A 22996-nucleotide genomic window follows, 5' to 3' on the forward strand; every position below is an offset into this window, starting at 1 on the left:
CCAATAGACTATGTACAGCTGCAGCGATCGGTTAGCTGCTCAGATAGCTGATGTTTGAAGTTGGTGAGGGAGATAAAAGTCTCCAACTTCAGCGATTTTTGCAGTTCGTTCCAGTCACAGGCAGCAGAGTACTGGAACGAAAGGCGGCCCAATGAGGTGTTGGCTTTAGGGATGATCAGTGAGATACACCTGCTGGAGCGCGTGCTACGGATGGGTGTTGCCATCGTGACCGGTGAACTGAGATAAGGCGGAGCTTTACCTAGCATGGACTTGTAGATGACCTGGAGCCAGTGGGTCTGGCGACGAATATGTAGCGAGGGCCAGCCGACTAGAGCATACAAGTCGCAGTGGTGGGTGGTATAAGGTGCTTTAGTGACAAAACGGATGGCACTGTGATAGACTACATCCAGTTTGCTGAGTAGAGTGTTGGAAGCCATTTATTTTACCTCCTTGGCATTTTTCCTTGGCATTTTTCCTATTTTGTTACCTTACAACCTGTAATTAAAATAGATTATTTTGGGGTTTGTATCATTTGATTTATACGACATGCATACCTGTCACGCCCTGACCTTATAGAGAGGCTTTTTATGTCACTATTTTGGTTTGGTAAGGGTGTGACTAGGGTGGGCATTCTATTTTCCTTTTTCTATGTTTTTGTATTTCTTTGTTTTGGCCGGGTATGGTTCTCAATCAGGGACAGCTGTCTTTTGTTGTCTCTGATTGGGAACCATACTTAGGTAGCTTTTTCCCACATGGTTTTTGTGGGTAGTTGTTTTCTGTTTAGTGTTTTGCACCTGACAGGACTGTTTCGCTTTCGGTTATTCACTGTTATTTTTGTTTAGTGTTCAGTTTAAATGAAAAGTAATGAACACTTACCACGCTGCGCTTTGGTCCGATTCCTCTTCTTCAGACGACAAAAACCGTTACAATACCACTTTGAGGATGCAAAATATGTGTTATTATGAAACAAACAAGAAATAAAACAAAAAAACGGAAAACTTGAGCGTGCATAACTACCCCCCCCCCCCTATAAGCTTGACACATCTAGCCACTGGAATTTCTGCCCATTCTTCAAGGTAAAATTGCTCCAGCTCCTTCAAGTTGGATGGGTTCCTCTGGTATACCGCAATCTTTAAGTCTTACTACAGATTCTCAATTGGATTGAGGTCTGGGCTTTGACTAGGCCGTTCCAAGACATTTAAATGTTTCTCCTTAAATCACGTAAGTGTTGCTGTAGCAGTATGCTTGGGGTCATTGTCCTGCTGGAAGGTGAACCTCCGACCCAGACTCAAATCTCTGGAAGACTGAAACAGGTTTCCCTCAAGAATTTCCCTGTATTAAGCGTCATCCATCATTCCTTCAATTCTGACCAGTTTCCCAGTCCCTGCCGATGAAAAACATCCCCACAGCATGACGCTGTCACCACCATGCTTCACGGTGGGGATGGTATTCTTGGGGTGATGAGACATAGCGTTTACTTTGATGGCCAAAAAGCCACATTTTTGTCTCGTCTGACCAAAGTACCTCCTTCCATATGTTTGGGGAGTCTCTCACATGCCTTTTGGCGAACACCAAACGTGTTTGCTTATTTATTTCTTTAAGCAATGGCTTTTTTCTGGCTACTCTTCTGTAAAGCCCAGAGTGGAAGGCTTAAAGTGGGCCTATGGACATATTCTCCAATCTCAGCTGTGGAGCTTTGCAACTCCTTCAGGGTTATCTTTGGTCTCTGTGTTGCCTCTCTGATTAATGCCCTCCTTGCCTGGTCTGTGAGTTTTGGTGGGCGGCCCTCTCTTGGCAGGTTAGTCGTAGTGCCATATTCTTTTCATTTTTTAATAATGGGTTTAATGGTGCTCCATGGAATGTTCAAAGTTTCAGATATGGTTCGAGCCCTGAATTCTGATTGGCTGACAGTCATGGTATATCAGACCGTATACCATGGGTATGACAAAACATTTAGTTTTACCGCTCTAAATACATTGGTAACCAGTTTGTAATAGCAATAAGGCACCTCGCGGGTTTGTGATATATGGCCAATATACCATGGCCACGGTCTGTGTCCAGGAACTCTGCGTTGCGTTGTGCTAAGAACAGCCCCTAGCTATGCTATATTGGCCATATACCACACCTGTTCGTACAAAATACCATTGAGGGGGTCATAATAGTTTGTAGGCCAAACTGTTCAGATGATTTTGTGAGAAGGACTGCTTACTGTATTGATATTACATGACTTAATGGTTCATAATAGGAGATTTGTTGCAAGTGTTTGGCACATTTCAGTGATTCATTGTTTGCCACCCATGATTTAATTGATTCAGTGATTGGCATCACTTACTTTAGTGATTTTGTGTTTTACTAATTTATTTATTTTTACCCCCTTTTTTTCTCCCCAATTTCATGGTATCCATCCAGTTACAGTCTTGTCTCATCACTACAACTCCCGTATGGACTCAGGAGAGGCGAAGGTCAAAAGCCACTCCGAAACACAACCCAACCTAGCCACACTGCTTCTTGACACAATGCACATCCAAACCAGAAGCCAGCCGCACCAATGTGTCAGAGGAAACACGCTGACCAGGTATGCAGTGCACCCAGCCTGCCACAGGAGTTACAAGTGTGCGATGAGACAAGGATATCCCTTACCCCTGCCGGCCAAACCCTCTCTAACCTGGATAACGCTGGGTCAATTGTGCGTCGCCCCATGGGCCTTCCGGTCGCGGCCAGCTGCGACAGAGCCTGGGCTCGAACCCAGAAACTCTGTTGGCACAGCTAGCATCGCGATGCAGTGCCTTAGACCACTGCACCACCCGGGAGGCCTTCACTAATTTAATTGACAGAGAATGTAGTAGTAGGACTTTCCTTGTGATGACAGGGAAGAGATCAGTAGTGTAAACTCTATACTGACTCATTCATCTGAGTAATTAATCCCTGCACCCATTCAGCATAAGTTGGAATGATACCAAGCACTCCCACACATGTCCAAACCCACCCTTGTCTTTTCGCAACCCAACCTTGTCTTGTCGAAACCCAACCTTGTCTTGATTTAAATAGTTGTGGTGACTTCATGGACTTTGTTTTCATTGGGGGTTAGTACAGCTGGACACTTGGGCTAGTAACTGAATTGGGCTAGTAACTGAAAGGTCGCTAGTTTAAGTCTCTTAGCAGAAAAGGTGAAATATCAGTCAATGTGCTCTTGAGCACCCTAATAGCTTGAGGGTCGCCGTTGATAATGCCAGACCCTGGCCGGGACTCCTCTCTCTGAGGGTGTCTCAGAGAGAGTTCAGATATGCAAAACATTTGTTTTCAATTCAATATTAATAGACACTTTTACATGTGTGAATTAGGACCAATTAGGTCCAATATAAGCACCCACCAAATTATTACACACACACTCACACACACACACAGTGAAAAGAGTTGGCCCTGGTCCTGCTCATCTCTCTATTGTTATTTTTCCGCCCATGTTTCCCGACCCATGGGTTTGTCTCAATGAGAGGAGAGAGTGTGGGAATTACTCTCTCTAGGTGTGTCTGACTGTCTGTTTGTCTGTCTGTACAGGGGGATTGGATAGCTTTTCAGTGCTTCCATGATATTGCTTGCACCTATCCAATTCCTTCAGATCTACAAAGGGGTAAGGCCTTAGGGAAGGAGCCAGGTTTTTACAAGTATTTTATTGATTTTTATTTAAACTTTCATTTTAACAGTAAGGACATAATGCAACCTAGGTCTCTTTTTCAAATGTGCCTTGTATAAAACAACAGAAATATACACATTATACACAACATATACACTGAATGTATGAAACATTAGGAACACCTGCTCTTTCCATGACATAGACTGACCAGGTGAATCCAAGTGAAAGCTATGATCCCTTATTGATGTAACCTCTTAAATCCACTTCAATCAATGTAGATGAAGGGGAGGAGACAGGAAAAAGACAGATTTTTAATGAGGCTGTTCTGAGGACAAAATGGGTGCAACTCAATTTTAGAAAGGTGTTCCTAATGTTTTGTACAGTCAGTATATGTATATATATACATAAAATAATTCCCAAATATATATATATATATATATATATATATATATATATATATATATATATATATATATATATATATATATATATATATATACACACACACATTAAAATACAAAAATACAGTCACTGGAAGCACAAATCAAACATTACAAATCACCCATGAAAACAGTTACATTCCTCCACAAATAAGTCCCCATCACTACATTCAATTGTCCAAATGGCACCAGAACATTAAGATTAAATGTATTTTGAATTTTGTTCCAGCAATACGGTTCACTAAAACTAAAATTGTGGTCCTTCTGTAGCACAGTTGGTAGAGCATGGCGCTTGTAACGCCAGGGTAGTGGGTTCGATTCCCGGGACCACCCATACGTAGAATGTATGCACACATGACTGACTGTAAGTCGCTTTGGATAAAAGCGTCTGCTAAATGGCATATATATAAAATCAGGTTTACCTAGCTCAGTGGAGAGCCTAGGAACCTCAAGAGTTAACCAATACTGTGAATGGGTTAGGCAAATCAAATTAGGGGTCAACAAGGAACCCCATAGGAGGTGCGATTGAGGAACCTCTTTAGTTCTTGGGGGTTCTTGCTGTTACCTAACTGTCCAAATTAATTATTTTTATTTGAATTTGAGAGGACAGCAGGTGCAGGCACTTAACTGAAAAATGTAAATATCTTCTCAATTTAAGGTAAGGTTTCTCCCTTTATGATCTAAATTTATATTATTTTATGATGATACCATCTGGGTTTTCATATTTGTGCAAATGGCTGTGTTATTTGACACTTTTTAAGAATTCTTACTGAAACAGAAAATGGACACAATTCAATGGATATGAATCAACAAAGAGGTAAGAATATGTAACAATATGTTATACTGTGTATACTTCAACAGAAAAGATAGATAAGATGGAAGTTTGTGAAGTAGGACCTTGTAAACAAAAATTGAGTAATGTAGAGATCTTCGGGTCTATAGCAAAGTCCAGCCAACCTTTTGATACAGGATGTATTGATGAGTATCAAAACTGTCACCTGTAACAAAACAAAGGGCGATATTGTAAATGTCATCCAAAGGTTGAAGAATAGTAGCAGCTGTACTTTGATAAATAAAATCACCATAATAAAGAGCAGATAAAAAGGTTGACTGAATAATCTACTTTCTACTGCTGAGAGAAAGGCATGATCTGCTTCTGTAGAAAAAAACACATTTAAGTCTTAGCTTCTTAACCAGCTCATCTGTATGTTTTTTAAACGTCAAATTGATATCAATCCAAATGCTTAAATATTTATATGCGGTAACACATGCGATTATAGAACCATCTAAAGAGTTAACATGTACAGTCATGGCCAAAAGTCCTCTTGAGGATTGACCACACGCTCTCAATGGGATTAATGTCTGGGGAGTTTCCTTGCTATGGACCCAAAATATCAATGTATACCACTTAGTTATCACTTTTTCCTTATGCGCTCCATCATGCTGGAAATGGCATTGTTTGTCACCAAACTGTTCCTGGATGGTTGGGAGAAGTTGCTCCTGGAGGATGTGTTGGTACCATTCTTTATTCAAGGCTGTGTTCTTAGGCAAAATTGTGATTGGGGTAGAAGCAACCCCACACATGAATGGTCTCAGGATGCTTTACTGTTGGCATGACATGCTTTTTCCGGATGCCCCAAACAATCGGAAAGGGGATTCATCAGAGAAAATGACTTTACCCCAGTCCTCAGCAGTCCAATCCCTGTACCTTTTGCAGAATATCTGTCTGTCCCTGATGTTTTTCCTGGAGAGAAGTGGCTTCTTTGCTGCCCTTCTTGACACCAGGCCATCCTCCAAAAGTCTTTGCCTCACTGTGCGTGCAGATGCACTCACACCTGCCTGCTGCCATTCCTGAGCAAGCTCTGACCTGGTGGTGCCCCGATCTCGCATTCTAATCAACTTTAGGAGACGGTCTTGGCGCTTGCTGGACTTTCTTGGGCGCCCTGAAGTCTTCTTCACAACAGTTGAACCACTCTCCTTGAAGTTCTTGATGATCCGATAAATGGTTGATTTAGGTGCAATCTTACTGGCAGCAATATCCTTGCCTGTGAAGCCCTTTTTGTGCAAAGCAATGATGACGGCACGTGTTTCCTTGCAGGTAACCATGGTTGACAGAGGAAGAACAACGATCCCAAGCACCACCCTTCTTTTGAAGCTTTCAGTCTGTTATTTGAACTCAATCAGCATGACAGAGTGATCTCCAGCCTTGTCCTCGCCAACACTCACACCTGTGTTAACGAGAGAATCACTGACATAATGTCAGCTGGTCCTTTTATGGCAGGGCTGAAATGCAGTGGAAATGTTTTCTGGGATCCAGTTAATTTGCATGGCAAAGAGGGACTTTGGAATGAATTGCAATTCATCTGATCACTCTTCAAACAAACTGAGGCAGCAGACTTGTGAAAATTAATATTTGTGTCATTATCAAAACTTTTGGCCACGACTGTAGTTCGTTCATCTGAAACATTCTTACAAGATTTTAAAAGCAGCATGCATTTAATTTTGCTCGTATTAAGCACTAGTTTTTAAATCAGCAAGGGATTCATGCATAACTATGAAATCTGACTGTAGTTTTAACACAGCCAGATCAACAGCCGGGGCAATAGCATACAGTGGGGAGAACAAGTATTTGATACACTGCCGATTTTGCAGGTTTTCCTACTTACAAAGCATGTAGAGGTCTGTAATATTTATCATAGGTACACTTCAACTGTGAGAGACGGAATCTAAAACAAAAATCAAAATGTTTAAGTAATTCATTTGCATTTTATTGCATGACATAAGTATTTGATCACCTATCAACCAGTAAGAATTCCGTCTCTCACAGACCTGTTAGTTTTTCTTTAAGAAGCCCTCCTGTTCTCCACTCATTACCTGTATTAACTGCACCTGTTTGAACTCGTTACCTGTATAAAAGACACCTGTCCACACACTCAATCAAATAGACTCCAACCTCTCCACAATGGCCAAGACCAGAGAGCTGTGTAAGGACATCAGGGATAAAATTGTAGACCTGCACAAAGCTGAGATGGGCTACAGGACAATAGGCAAGCAACTTGGTGAGAAGGCAACAACTGTTGGTGCAATTATTAGAAAATGGAAGAAGTTCAAGATGACGGTCAATCACCCTCAGTCTGGGGCTCCATGCAAGATTTACATTTACATTACATTTAAGTCATTTAGCAGACGCTCTTATCCAGAGCGACTTACAAATTGGTGCATTCACCTTATGACATCCAGTGGAACAGCCACTTTACAATAGTGCATCTAAATCTTTTAAGGGGGTGAGAAGGATTACTTTATCCTATCCTAGGTATTCCTTAAAGAGGTGGGGTTTCAGGTGTCTCCGGAAGGTGGTGATTGACTCCGCTGTCCTGGCGTCGTGGGGGGGTTTGTTCCACCATTGGGGGGCCAGAGCAGCGAACAGTTTTGACTGGGCTGAGCGGGAACTGTACTTCCTCAGTGGTAGGGAGGCGAGCAGGCCAGAGGTGGATGAACGCAGTGCCCTTGTTTGGGTGTAGGGCCTGATCAGAGCCTGAAGGTACTGAGGTGCCGTTCCCCTCACAGCTCCGTAGGCAAGCACCATGGTCTTGTAGCGGATGCGAGCTTCAACTGGAAGCCAGTGGAGAGAGCGGAGGAGCAGGGTGACGTGAGAGAACTTGGGAAGGTTGAACACCAGACGGGCTGCAGCGTTCTGGATGAGTTGTAGGGGTTTAATGGCACAGGCAGGGAGCCCAGCCAACAGCGAGTTGCAGTAATCCAGACGGGAGATGACAAGTGCCTGGATTAGGACCTGCGCCGCTTCCTGTGTGAGGCAGGGTCGTACTCTGCGGATGTTGTAGAGCATGAACCTACAGGAACGGGCCACCGCCTCATGGGACATCAATGATCATGAGGAAGGTGAGGGATCAGCCCAGAACTACACGGCAGGACCTGGTCAATGACCTGAAGAGAGCTGGGACCACAGTCTCAAAGAAAACTATTAGTAACACATTACGCCGTCATGGATTAAAATCTTGCAGCGCACGCAAGGTCCCCTTGCTCAAGCCAGCGCATGTCCAGGCCCGTCTGAAGTTTGCCAATGACCATCTGGATGATCCAGAGGAGGAATGGGAGAAGGTCATGTGGTCTGATGAGACAAAAATAGAGCTTTTTGGTTTAAACTCCACTCGCCGTGTTTGGAGGAAGAAGGATGAGTACAACCCCAAGAATACCATCCCAACCGTGAAGCATGGAGGTGGAGACATCATTATTTTTTATTTATTTTATTTATTTAAAACTCTGTTTATTAAGTTTTACACACACACACACACACACACACACACACACACACACACACACACACACACACACACACACACACACACACACACACACACACACACACACACACACACACACACACACACACACACACACACACACACACACACAGACAAGACAAAGCAATATAAATAATATACTCAACTAGAAAAAAATACAAATAAAAATACAAATAAAAAAAATGCTTTAAAGATACCATACTTTAGACAAGTTAAACACACCAGGCAGAAGGCTACAGAGGTTAAAGGGCAATCTATAGTACAGGGACAGAGCAAACACCTCACCACTGTTCCTGTAAACAGTCAAGGGATAAGGGTGGAGAAATGCAACCACTCACAGAGAGTCATGGCCACAGACCGACCATCCACTGGACAGAAAAAAAGTTTACAATGCTTTAAAATAAATACAAAAAATGATTATTCATGTAGGCGTGAACAAAATGTAAAAATAACTGGGAAAAACAAGCTCACACTTCAGTCTCTGCCTGGGCAAGATGAACAAGGCATCTGCGGATCACAATCAATAAGCACATGGACCTTAATGCCCCCCCCCAGAAAAAAACACAGAGAGAGGCTCCTCCAACCCTTAAGTCACAGACTTATTTTAGTATTAATTGGAATGCCATCAGAGGATGGACTGTTTAAAGTAAGACCGGAATGGAGCCCAAGCCCCATCAAACAGTTTGGGGTTCCCACGTGAATTGAATTGAATTTTTTCTAGTTTCAGAGAGCACAACACATCCCTCACCCAATATTTATAAGATTGGGGTGCTGCCATCTTCCAGTTCTGTAGTATTAGCCGTCTAGCTAAAAGAGTTGTATAAGCAACAGTGTCCGACTGGATTCTTGATAGGGGGGTACCCATGGGCAGTACTCCAAAAAGGGCTGTAAGGGGAGACGGATCTATAACAGTGTCATATATATCAGAGAAACATTTAAATATTAATTCCGAGAAACCTGACAGTTTATGACAGCCCCAAAACATATGCAACAGTGTGGCTGGTTCCACTTTACATCTGACACAGGTAGGATCAAAATCAGAGAATATTCTTCCAAGTTTGGCCCCTGACCAGTGGATACGGTGAACTACCTTGAATTGAATGAGGCTGTGTCTAGTGCTAAAAGAGGACGAGTGCACCCTGTGCAGCACAGATTCCCAGGCGTCTTCCCCAAGTTCCTCCCCCAAATCCTTTTCCCATCGAGTCTTTAAAGGCACCAAAGAAGGGTTCTGTAAGTCATGAATGATTGCATATACATCTGAAATTGCACCCCTAGGAAGCTTGTTCAGCTCCAAGATGCTCTCTATAGCTGTATTCGCAGGCCTATTGGGAAATCCAGGTGTTAGCCCTGACAAAGTTTCTAGTCTGGAGATAGCGGAAAAAGTGGGATTGGGGGAGATTTAACTTTTCCTGCAGCTGAGAAAAAGAGGCAAATGTATCATCAAAGAATAATTGGGCTAGTGAGGAGAGGCCTAGTGAGTGCCAAATGCCAAAAGCCCCATCATTCAAAGATGGAGGAAATAAAATGTTCTGATTGATTGGGCCTGATAGAGAAAAGCCTTGGAGGCTAAAGGCTAAACGGAACTGATTCCAAATTTTAAGGGACTGCTTTACAATTGGGTTGACACACCTTTTGCCTAGGGACACTGGGAGAGACGAGTACAGCACAGAGGAAAGTGCTGCAGGTTTACACGATTCAGACTCCATCTGGACCCAGAGTGGTCTAGGGCCAGTAGGATCAGTCTGCAGCCAGTACAGAACGGCTCTGAAATTTGCAGCCCAGTAGTATGTCTGAAAATTTGGTAGAGCTAAACCCCCCAATGACCTAGGCTTCTGTAAATGTTTTCTACCAATCCGTGGTACCTTGCCATCCCAAATAAAATGCATGAATGTTTGAACCAGTGAAATAAAAAAGATTTTGGAATAAAAATGGGTAAACATTGAAATAAATATAAACATTTGGGCAACACATTCATTTTAATGACATTAATCCTTCCGATAAGAGAAAGGGGTAGCGAATTCCAAAAAGTAAAAGATTGTTTCAATCTGTCTGCTAGAATAACAAAGTTTTCCTGAAACAAATTTGAATATTTCCTTGTCACTTTTACTCCCAAGTAAGTGAATTGATCCCAGACAATCCTAAACTGAGAACTTGTAAAAGAGCACTTTAAAGCAGCCTTGTTTACCGGAAAAAGCTCACTCTTGCCTAGATTCAGCTTGTACCCTGAGATTGATCCAAACTTTTTAAGAACAGATAGGGCACGTGGCAATGAGGTATCGGGGTTGGAGATAAACAAAAGGAGGTCGTCAGCATATAGCGAGACTTTCTGCTCCCAGCCCGCCCTGATTATGCCATGAATGGCATCATTAGAGCGTAGTGCAATGGCGAGAGGCTCGATTGCCAAAGCAAACAACAAGGGGGAGAGTGGGCAACCCTGTCTGGATCCGCGGTGCAAGGGAAAATAGTCAGAGGACAAGTTATTAGTCCGTACCGAAGCCATGGGGGAAAAATAAAGAATAAAGATTCTTTATTTTATCCACGCAATGAATTTGGGGCCAAAGCCAAATCTATAAAGGGCAGCTGTTAGGTAATCCCACTCAACGCGGTCAAACGCTTTTTCGGCATCAAGTGAGACCACCACCTCTGGGTCCTCCGACGCTGGGGAGTACAGTATATTCGTAAGGCGCCTAATATTGAAAAATAAATGCCTATTTCTCACAAAGCCAGTCTGGTCAGAGTGTATTACTTGTTGCAGCAAGCCTTCCATACGGATGGCTAAAAGTTTAGCTAGGATTTTGTAATAACAGTTTAAAAGTGAGATTGGGCGACAGGATCCACATTCCAGGGGGTCTTTGTTTTTCTTTAGTAGTAATGAAATTGAAGCCTGATAAAGACTAGGCGGTAGCTTTGAAGTATTGAGGCACTCTGCAAATAGTCCAGACAAGAATGGGCAAAGCAGACCAGAAAACATCCTGTAAAATCGGTTGGAAAACCGTCCGGACCCAGTGATTTACCACTTTTCATTGCGGACACTGCTGTTGCAATCTCCTCAAGCGTAAATTCTTCTTCGAGACAGTCATGGGAGTCTGTATCAATTGAAGGCATATTCAAGCCATTAAAGAAGGAGTCAATCAGCAAGGGGTCTTGAGGGGATTCAGAGGTGTATAGCGCAGAGTAAAATTGTTTAAATTGATCATTGATCTCTTTATGTATAACTGGTGGCACCAGACGGGGTCCTTATTTGTGGGATTAAACGTGAGGCCTCAGATTTACGGATCTGATGCGCAAGGAGTTTACTGGCCTTGTCGCCTTGTTCATAGACTTTGTATCGAGCTCGCAAGAGTAACTGTTCAGCTTGCCTGGTAGAAAGCTCATCAAATTCAGATTGGAGTAGTTGGCGCTCTTTATGCAGATCAGAGGAAGGATCCGTAGCATATTTCTCATCCAGTGTGGCTATGGACTCACTCAGGTCCCGAAGTCGCTGGGAGCGAACTCTGTTTTAGTTGGCTGTATAAGAAATAATTTGGCCACGTAGGTATGCTTTGAGAGACTCCCATATGGTAGAGCAGGACATACCTGGTGTTGAATTAGTTTCTAGGAATAAGGTGATTTCAGAAGAAATTAAATTGACAAACTCCTTATCTGAGAGTGAAATGGGATTGAGACGCCATTGATATCACATAGGAGGTCGCTGGGGAAACTCTAGTTCAAGCACTAATGGTGAATGGTCAGAGATAACAATACTCTCGTAAGTACACTTCCGAAGGTTAGGCAGAAGTTTTTTTGTCCAAAAAGAAGTAATCAATCCGAGAGTATGTTTGATGAACATGAGAATAAAAGGAATACTGTCTATCTGTAGGATGTAGGAAACGCCAGGCGTCAAACATAGCATATTTCTGAAGAAAGGATTGAATAAGTAGGGCACATTTAGATGGGCCTGTATTTGTTTGTGAGGACTTGTCAAGAACTGGGGACATTTTACAGTTGAAATCCCCCCCTAAAATCAACAAATGAGAATCTAAATTGGGAATAGCAGACAGAAAGGAAGAAATGAAACTTGTGTCATCCCAATTGGGAGCATAAACACTAGCCAAAACAAGAGGGGTAGAAAACAGTTCACCGGTTACTATGACGTATCGTCCCTTAGGATCAGCAATAACCTCAGAAGCTACAAAGGGAGTAGCTTTATCAACCAGAATAGCAGCACCTCTTGATTTACTATGAAAGTTTGAGTGGAACACTTGACCAACCCAGTCCTTACGCATCCTAAAATGCTCACCAGTCCTCAAGTGAGTCTCTTGTAGAAATGCAATATTTGTATTCAAACCCTTTAAGTGTGAACACCCTCTTAAGCTTCACCGTGTTGTTGACCCCTTTGGTATTCCAAGAAATGTACTTGATCGTATTATTTCGGCCCCTCTGGGCATTCCCGTTATTCAACCCTGTCATTAGAGCATAGAATGGAAAAGCAATGAGCGCCCAAAACCCCCAGAATAATCTGTCTCAGAGTAATAATGTACGGTGGTAAATGTTTGGAAAAAGTACAGAAAAAAAACAGAAAAAAAACTAAAAAGACAGAATGACAACATTAGAACTGAACAATTCAACCTGCCCCCCCACCCCCTCCCCCATCCCAGACAATACCTCCCCAAACGAGGTACAAGCCTAAATAGAACATGTTCTCTTCACACAGTATGTCTGTGAGAGTGCGGTCTTAAACCTAAACCCACAGTCCCGCTCTTTAAAGTCGCGTTTTGTTAGTGGATCAAGCAGCAAAAAGAAAGATTTGTATGTATTTTTTCAAATAGAAAAAAGGTGAATCCCTTGTGCAAACGAAATGACAAAAGCACCACTTGTGGATGTATATTATTGTATTCCCAGTCTTATAACAGGCATTGAGAGAGAAAATAAATCAAATGTATAAAGGCTTTCTGCCAAAAATCTAATTTGAAGTAAGGAAATCATAGTAAGACAATCAAAAATAATAGTAATTATAATAGTAGTCTAGTTGAAGCTGAGACAGCTTACAACCAATACCAAAAAACTATGTGTGCGCAACATTGAACGTTTGCTGGGCATAAATGACGCTCAAAACTTTTAAAATTAAAGTGAGGCCCCAAAAACCGTGTAGCCTCGGGAGACATTTACTGTTTACTGGGTCAATGCAAACGGATGCAGTAAACAAATAACCAAAAATATTTTGATTCACTGAGACAATGTGTAAACAAACTAAATAGGTGAGCGAGATAAGGCACGCACACTAGATGATCAAAACATTAGATCACATCAAATAAGCCTGAATAGTTTCACCAACTATAGAAGACTAGCCTGTTATATCTAAACATAATTGTACCACAAGTGGGTTACTTACTATCCACAGTTCGCAAGCAACAGTTGCTGAACTGTGAGCATATTCAAGACTTCTTGATGTGACGTTGAATGTGAGCCATAGCCTCATCCGGAGATTCAAATGTGTAGTCTTTACCCTCATGAGATATCCATAAACGGGCCGGGACTCGCAGTCCATACTTCACACTTGGATGGTCCCAAAGTACTGGTTTGGCCTGTCCGAAAGCTGCGCGCTGCCTGGAAACAGTGGGGGAGTAGTCCTGGTAGATGGAAAAGCTCTGTCCTTGAAAGCTCAGAGTGGTATTGCGGGCTCGTCGGAGGATCTCCATCTTCTCATGAAAAAAGTGCACTCGAAGAATTATGTCACGGGGCCTCTCCCCATCCCGGGGCTTTGGGTTTAGCGACCGGTGAGCTCGATCAATCAGGAGCTTTTCATCTAAGGCAAGAACATCCTTCAGCAGCCCTGAAACGAAATCCGTGGCAAGATGCATTTCCGCGGGCTCTGGGACCGATACAAGTCTCAGATTATTGCAGAGAGAGAATCCCTCTAGACTCACACAGCTCTCCTTCACCTTTTTCAAATCCGCAGCTAGGCGTTTAACTTCAGCCTCCAGGGATGTAGTTAAATCGGAGACATAAGTAGCGGAGGTCTCCAGGGCTGCAATCGTTGTAGTGTGTGACGCAGTTGTTGTTTTGAGTAATGTGATTGCTGGCACAGTCTCGTTCCGCAGGATGGTTAAATCTGCTTTTAAAGTATCAGAAACCTCCTGTATTCTGGCCTCAATCGTAGCAACCACCTGTGTTTTCATTTCAACTATCTCAGAGCGTAGTAGTTTGATGGCCTCGAGAATGTTCATTTCAGCACCGCCAGGCCAAGCCGCGCCCCCGGGTAGAGTGTGCGTCCCCGGGCCCTCAGACTCAGGAGAGGGCGGTGATGAGAGCGGGTCTTGTAGGCCGGGTTTTCTCAAAGTCATGCTTTTGGCCTTATGTTTGGTCGACATGCTGACATTCGGAAGCAAAGTAGTCTTGGTTTTTATGGAAAGGGATCACCAAATTAATATTTTAAAAATAAATACGGTTCTGCTGCAGAATTCACATAAACTTTAAGAATACCACGGGAGCAAACGGAAAACACGTCAGTCGCACATGGCGTCCCCTACCATCCCCTCCGAGACATCATTCTTTGGGGATGCTTTTCTGCAAAGGGGACAGGAAGATTGCACCTTATTGAGGGGAGGATGGATGGGGCCATGTATCGCGAGATCTTGTCCAACAACCTCCTTCCCTCAGTAAAGAGCATTGAAGATGTGTCGTGGGTGGGTCTTCCAGCATGACAACCACACGAAACACACAGCCAGGGCAACTAAGGAGTGGCTCCGTAAGAAGCATCTCAAGGTCCTGGAGTGGCCTAGCAAGTCTCCAGACCTGAACCCAATAGAAAATCTTTGGAGGGAGCTGAAAGTCCGTATTGCCCAGCGACAGCCCCGAAACCTGAAGGATCTGGAGAAGGTCTGTATGGAGGAGTGGGCCAAAATCCCTTCTGCAGTGTGTGCAAACCTGGTCAAGAACTACAGGAAACGTATGATCTCTGTAATTGCAAACAAAGATTTCTGTACCAAATATTAAGTTCTGCTTTTCTGATGTATCAAATACTTATGTCATGCAATAAAATGCAAATGAATTACTTAAATCATAGAATGTGATTTTCTGGATCTTTGTTTTAGATTCCGTCTCTGACAGTTGAAGTGTACCTATGATGAAAATTACAGACCTCTACAGGCTTTGTAAGTAGGAAAACCTCCAAAATCGGCAGTGTATCAAATACTTGTTCTCCCCACTGTACATAATAGTATCATCCGCTAGATAGATTACATTTACAATATTTAACAGATTGACTTTTGAGCTATAGCAAATCTAACAGTGGAGTTCAAACAAATGGGTTTTTTGGGGATTTATTTTTCTTCACATTTTCCACCATCTTGCAATCATATGAGGCAATATGTGTGCTTAGCTGCACATACAGATGTAGGATCTTAATTTGAGCCAGTTTTCTACAGCAGGAAAAATAAGACTACAGCAACGGGAACTGTTAATTATGTGGATTGTAATTATTGGAGGGGTTCATTAACAAATATTTCGTAACAAAAATGAAGACTGTCATTTCAAAGTGGAAATTACAAACTTCAGAAGCCATTTTAAACCTCAAATAGACTACAAGTTTTAATTCCCATCATTTCAAGAAAGCTCTCTTGCAACAAGGTGTAACGGCCGTTGGTGGAAGAAGGTGAGGACCAAAGCGCAGCGTGGTACGTGTTCGTCATGTTTATTCGAAACTGAACACTAAAATGCAAAACAACAAAAAGTCAACCGAAACAGCTCTGTCAGGTGCAACACACACTAAACAGAAATTAACTACCCACAAAACCCATGTGGGCAAGAGCTACCTAAGTATGGTTCTCAATCAGAGACAACGATAGACAGCTGTCCCTGATTGAGAACCATACCCGGCCAAAAACAAAGAAATACAAAAACATAGAAAAAGGAACCTAGAATGCCCACCCTAGTCACACACTGGCCTAACCAAAATAGAGGGTGATCAAATTAAGATCCTACATCGGTACCATTTCATCATGTACTACCATGGAACAGCCAGGATAAAACCTAGCCATGATGGCAAAAGTGTCAAATGATGAAAGATAGTGAGAACCAATTGTGAGAAGCCACACCTGGACAATGGAAAACCACAAAACAAGAACTGTTTGGAAATTCCTTCTGATACAGGCTTGATTACCTGCAGACAGAGGAAACAGATAGGAAACCCTGGAAAAACACACCCTCAATGCTAATTACAAACATGCCTACAAACCTGCTTCATTTGAAAAGCTGACAGGTCCATGCTAGTGTTCCATTTTGCCCTCAGGCAGGAGAATCCCACGCAAACACTGAAAATATAGTTTCCTGTGTGTATCTCCAGAGTCAGTTACTGACCCACTAGGAAGTGAAGATGAGTAGAACCAAGACTTGTTCTTGGCCATGTGACCTGTCCAGGTAAAACTCCTGGCCCTCTGAGGATCCTCTGTTCTGTTTAAAGGTAATACATTTGTGTGCCGAACATTAACTGATGCCATGTCGATGTGAAAGGATAAGACCTATGATGATGAGGAATTCTGAAACATGGTTTTCTTGAGAATAGCAAATATCAGAACCTCACAAAGCCCACTCATATATAATGTTCCAACTCAATGATTAATATCACTTTAATAATTCAAGGAGACGACTCATGTTTTAGGTTCGTGCTGGTGTATTGCCGACTGAGTCGCTCGCTTTACATTGCCATGGAAGCCTACCACTCAAGATTGTGGGATTTTATTTGACTAGAATTATATTGTGTAATGTCTATGCCCATAGGGTGAGATGATAGGACAGTTTGAGTCAGAATTAAGGATCTGAGGGATCATGAGGAGAAGCTGTAAGGTGGTAGATAAACGTTGATTGGACTGGAGCATGGGACATCAAATCAAATCAAACTTTATTTGTCACATGTGCCGAATACAACAAGTGTAGACCTTACAGTGAAATGCTTACTTACAAGCCCATAACCAACAGTGCAGTTCAAGAAGAGTTAAGAAAACATTTACAGAATAAACTAAAGTAAAAAATTAAAAATAATAATAAAATGTTTTATAAAAAGTAACACAATAGCGTAACAATGGTGAGATAATATACCCGGTACCGAGTCAGTGTGCTGGGGCACAGGTTAGTTAAGGTAATTTGTACATGTAGGTTGGGGTGAAGTGACTATGCATAGATAATAAACAGTGAGTAGCAGCAGTGTACAAACAAATTGAGGGGGGCTCAATCTAATAGTCCGGTGGCCATTTATGAGTGGGCTCTATGAATATCACATGACATTACATTTACATTACATTTAAGTCATTTAGCAGACGCTCTTATCCAGAGCGACTTACAAATTGGTGCATTCACCTTATGACATCCAGTAGAACAGTCACTTTACAATAGTGTATCTAAATCTTAAAGGGGGGGGGGGTGAGAAGGATTACTTATCCTATCCTAGGTATTCCTTAAAGAGGTGGGGTTTCAGGTGTCTCCGGAAGGTGGTGATTGACTCCGCTGTCCTGGCGTCGTGAGGAGTTTGTTCCACCATTGGGGGCCAGAGCAGCGAACAGTTTTGACTGGGCTGGCGGGAACTGTACTTCCTCAGTGGTAGGGAGGCGAGCAGGCCAGAGGTGGATGAACGCAGTGCCCTTGTTTGGGTGTAGGGCCTGATCAGAGCCTGGAGGTACTGAGGTGCCGTTCCCCTCACAGCTCCGTAGGCAAGCACCATGGTCTTGTAGCGGATGCGAGCTTCAACTGGAAGCCAGTGGAGAGAGCGGAGGAGCGGGGTGACGTGAGAGAACTTGGGAAGGTTGAACACCAGACGGGCTGCGGCGTTCTGGATGAGTTGTAGGGGTTTAATGGCACAGGCAGGGAGCCCAGCCAACAGCGAGTTGCAGTAATCCAGACGGGAGATGACAAGTGCCTGGATTAGGACCTGCGCCGCTTCCTGTGTGAGGCAGGGTTGTACTCTGCGGATGTTGTAGAGCATGAACCTACAGGAACGGGCCACCGCCTTGATGTTAGTTGAGAACGACAGGGTGTTGTCCAGGATCACGCCAAGGTTCTTAGCGCTCTGGGAGGAGGACACAATGGAGTTGTCAACCGTGATGGCGAGATCATGGAACGGGCAGTCCTTCCCGGGAGGAAGAGCAGCTCCGTCTTGCCGAGGTTCAGCTTGAGGTGGTGATCCGTCATCCACACTGATATGTCTGCCAGGCATGCAGAGATGCGATTCGCCACCTGGTCATCAGAAGGGGGAAAGGAAGATTAATTGTGTGTCGTCTGCATAGCAATGATAGGAGAGACCATGTGAGGTTATGACAGAGCCAAGTGACTTGGTGTATAGTGAGAATAGGAGAGGGCGTAGAACAGAGCCCTGGGGACACCAGTGGTGAGCGCGTGGTGAGGAGACAGATTCTCGCCACGCCACCTGGTAGGAGCGACCTGTCAGGTAGGACGCAATCCAAGCGTGGGCCGCGCCGGAGATGCCCAACTCGGAGAGGGTGGAGAGGAGGATCTGATGGTTCACAGTATCGAAGGCAGCCGATAGGTCTAGAAGGATGAGAGCAGAGGAGAGAGAGTTAGCTTTAGCGGTGCGGAGCGCCTCCGTGATACAGAGAAGAGCAGTCTCAGTTGAATGACTAGTCTTGAAACCTGACTGATTTGGATCAAGAAGGTCATTCAGAGAGAGATTAGCGGGAGAGCTGGCCAAGGACGGCACGCTCAAGAGTTTTGGAGAGAAAAGAAAGAAGGGATACTGGTCTGTAGTTGTTGACATCGGAGGGATCGAGTGTAGGTTTTTCAGAAGGGGTGCAACTCTCGCTCTCTTGAAGACGGAAGGGACGTAGCCAGCGGTCAGGGATGAGTTGATGAGCGAGGTGAGGTAAGGGAGAAGCTCTCCGGAAATGGTCTGGAGAAGAGAGGAGGGGATAGGGTCAAGCGGGCAGGTTGTTGGGCGGCCGGCCGTCACAAGGCGAGATTTCATCTGGAGAGAGAGGAAAGAGGTCAGAGCACAGGGTAGGGCAGTGTGAGCAGAACCAGCGGTGTCGTTTGACTTAGCAAACGAGGATCGGATGTCGTCGACCTTCTTTTCAAAATGGTTGACGAAGTCATCTGCAGAGAGGAGGAGGGGGAGGGGGAGGAGGATTCAGGAGGGAGGAGAAGGTGGCAAAGAGCTTCCTAGGGTTAGAGGCAGATGCTTGGAATTTAGAGTGGTAGAAAATGGCTTTAGCAGCAGAGACAGAGGAGGAAAATGTAGAGAGGAGGGAGTGAAAGGATGCCAGGTCCGCAGGAGGCGAGTTTTCCTCCATTTCCGCTCGGCTGCCCGGAGCCCTGTTCTGTGAGCTCGCAATGAGTCGTCGAGCCACGGGGGCGGGAGGGAGGACCGAGCCGGCCTGGAGGATAGGGGACATAGAGAGTCAAAGGATGCAGAAAGGGAGGAGAGGAGGGTTGAGGAGGCAGAATCAGGAGATAGGTTGGAGAAGGTTTGAGCAGAGGGAAGAGATGATAGGATGGAAGAGGAGAGAGTAGCGGGGGAGAGAGAGCGAAGGTTGGGACGGCGCGATACCATCCAGTAGGGGCAGTGTGGGAGGTGTTGGATGAGAGCGAGAGGGAAAAGGATACAAGGTAGTGGTCGGAGACTTGGAGGAGTTGCAATGAGGTTAGTGGAAGAACAGCATCTAGTAAAGATGAGGTCGAGCGTATTGCCTGCCTTGTGAGTAGGGGGAAGGTGAGAGGGTGAGGTCAAAAGAGGAGAGGAGTGGAAAGAAGGAGGCAGAGAGGAATGAGTCAAGGTAGACGTGGGGAGGTTAAAGTCGCCCAGCACTGTGAGAGGTGAGCCGTCCTCAGGAAAGGAGCTTATCAAGGTATCAAGCTCATTGATGAACTCTCCGAGGGAACCTGGAGGGCGATAAATGATAAGGATGTTAAGCTTGAAAGAGCTGGTAACTGTGACAGCATGGAATTCAAAGGAGGCGATAGACAGATGGGTAAGGGGAGAAAGAGAGAATGACCACTTGGGAGAGATGAGGATCCCGGTGCCACCACCCCGCTGACCAGAAGCTCTCGGGGTGTGGTCCTTCTGTAGCTCAGTTGGTAGAGCATGGCGCTTGTAATGCCAGGGTAGTGGGTTCGATCCCCGGGACCACCCATACGTAGAATGTATGCACACATGACTGTAAGTCGCTTTGGATAAAAGCGTCTGATAAATGGCATATATTATTATATTATTATATTAACACGTGGGCGGACGAAGAGAGAGCAGCAGTAGGAGTAGCAGTGTTGTCTGTGGTGATCCATGTTTCCGTCAGTGCCAAGAAGTCGAGGGACTGGAGGGAGGCATAGGCTGAGATGAACTCTGCCTTGTTGGCCGCAGATCGGCAGTTCCAGAGGCTACCGGAGACCTGGAACTCCACGTGGGTCGTGCGCGCTGGGACCACCAGATTAGGGTGGCCGCGGCCACGCGGTGTGGAGCGTTTGTATGGTCTGTGCAGAGAGGAGAGAACAGGGATAGACAGACACATAGTTGACAGGCTACAGAAGAGGCTACGCTAGTGCAAAGGAGATTGGAATGACAAGTGGACTACACGTCTCGAATGTTCAGAAAGTTAAGCTTACGTAGCAAGAATCTTATTGACTAAAATGATTAAAATGATACAGTACTGCTGAAGTAGGCTAGCTGGCAGTGGCTGCGTTGTTGACACTACACTAATCAAGTCGTTCCGTTGAGTGTAATAGTTTCTGCAGTGCTGCTATTCGGGGGCTAGCTGGCTAGCTAGCAGTGTTGTTTACGTTACGTTGCGTTAAAAGAACGACAATAGCTTATTTGATATTCCCTGGGAAACTGTCTTATCAGTCATGGTAGGCATATCTCCCTTATCTAGAGGTTAGAGCCGCAGGAAAGTAACCAGAGGGTTGTCGGTTCAATTCTCAGGTCCATCATGAAAAGGTCTATTAGAATGTAGCATATCCCATGTGACACCCACTTGCATTGTGCCATGGAAATTGTGCAACTACAGCTGTCCAGGCTGACCCGCTCGTGTGTGTGTGTGTGTGTGTGTGTGTGTGTGTGTGTGTGTGTGTGTGTGTGTGTGTGTGTGTGTGTGTGTGTGTGTGTGTGTGTGTGTGTGTGTGTGTGTGTGTGTGCGTGCGTGCGTGCGTGCGTGCGTGCGTGTGTGTGTGTGTGTGCGTGTGTGTGTGCGCACACTGTAGAACACTCAGCTGAGACATCAGTGAAACAGAGGTTCCATCTCCTCATTTTATTTATGAAACAAAAAAGGTACACAAAGGTTTCCCATAAAAAGAGGAGAAGTGCATTACGCTCACAACAACAACAATCTTAAAATAGAGTAACAGTACAGTACAGGTTAGACCAGTATGGTCTCTGTTCCACAGTCAGACTCCACCGGCAGCCAAAACCAATGAAAAACATTACAGTTGTTTTCAATTTCACAGCAGTCATATGCAATACTGCCTGTCTGTACACTGACTGGTGAGAGCAATGGTGACGAAACCCAACAGAGAGAGAGGGAGAAAGAGTTTAAAGTAAACAATAAGGCAAGAATGTAAACTGATACTAATTTACCAGTCAGTGATCAGGTACAGGAAATACAGTAGTACTCTGATGTGACACACATTCTGAAGACATACAACAATTTTTATCCTCACAATTTACACAGTATGACAATAAAGATAACAAATGCATAACAATATCACTGTCTACATTTCCACCACATACACTATACATAAACTATGATCTATTGGCATTAAATAAAATAAATTATTACCATAAAAGTTGCATAAAACTGAAAACCCATGCACCTTATCTACTACTATAGTATCTACTATAAAGACCAATGGAATCATAATTTTCATGAAAGTTCATGACATGTCAGTTGATACCATATCAACGAAAATAAAGATTTGCATCATTTGTACATTCATCATCATTCCCTGAATATCATCTTTAAAACAATTCTTACACTTTCTTGTTCAAGCATATGTGTGTGTGTGTGTGTGTGTGTGTGTGTGTGTGTGTGTGTGTGTGTGTGTGTGTGTGTGTGTGTGTGTGTGTGTGTGTGTGTGTGTGTGTGTGTGTGTGTGTGTGTGTGTGTGTGTGTGCTTGTTGTCCCCAGCCCCTCAGTGTTGACATTGCATCCCCAGCATGTAGTGTAGTCCCAGGGTCAGCTTCTTCACCACCAAGTTCTTTTCCTTGCCTTTCGAGGTGAAGTGTAGAGTGGCCTTCTCTCCATTCCTGAGGTACACCGTCTGGTGGAGGAGGAGAGACTCCCTACAGTTCTCCTCTGTGGCCTGTAGGCTGAAGCTGGCCAGCTCCCTTCTCCCCATCCTCAGCTCAAGTGCCCCGTTGCCTGCCTTCCCATCCAGACCCTCACAGCTGACGTCTATGTACAGCATGTAAGGACCAATACAGCTGACTTGGATCTCACTCTTCTCGCTGAGACTCATATTATGGCCAACATCGTTGGCCTTAAAATTCACTGGTTCACTTTTTGGCATGACTGGAGAGTCTGAGAGGAAGTGAGAGAGGGGAGAGAGAGTGAGCAATCATAAAGGCGTATTCAGGATAACTAACCTCCTGCACAACTTTCATGTTATAACATATTTTCCAGCTGCTATAA

The 22996-nt window shown here is 44.2% G+C and overlaps 1 protein-coding gene across 1 annotated transcript; it reads right to left on the reverse strand.

Annotated features, from left to right (window-relative positions):
* Positions 1-4138: 4138 nt before the first annotated feature.
* Positions 4139-15426, reverse strand: LOC127906535 (uncharacterized). Its single transcript, XM_052458756.1, has 2 exons — positions 13765-15426; positions 4139-5069 (listed from the first exon to the last, which is right to left on the reverse strand). The coding sequence occupies exon 1, from the start codon at positions 14741-14743 to the stop codon at positions 13808-13810; it is 936 nt and encodes a 311-aa protein (XP_052314716.1). The 5' UTR covers positions 14744-15426; the 3' UTR covers positions 4139-5069; positions 13765-13807.
* Positions 15427-22996: the final 7570 nt, after the last annotated feature.

The sequence above is a fragment of the Oncorhynchus keta genome, chromosome 1, assembly GCF_023373465.1.
Source record: "Oncorhynchus keta strain PuntledgeMale-10-30-2019 chromosome 1, Oket_V2, whole genome shotgun sequence".
NCBI lineage: Eukaryota > Metazoa > Chordata > Actinopteri > Salmoniformes > Salmonidae > Oncorhynchus > Oncorhynchus keta.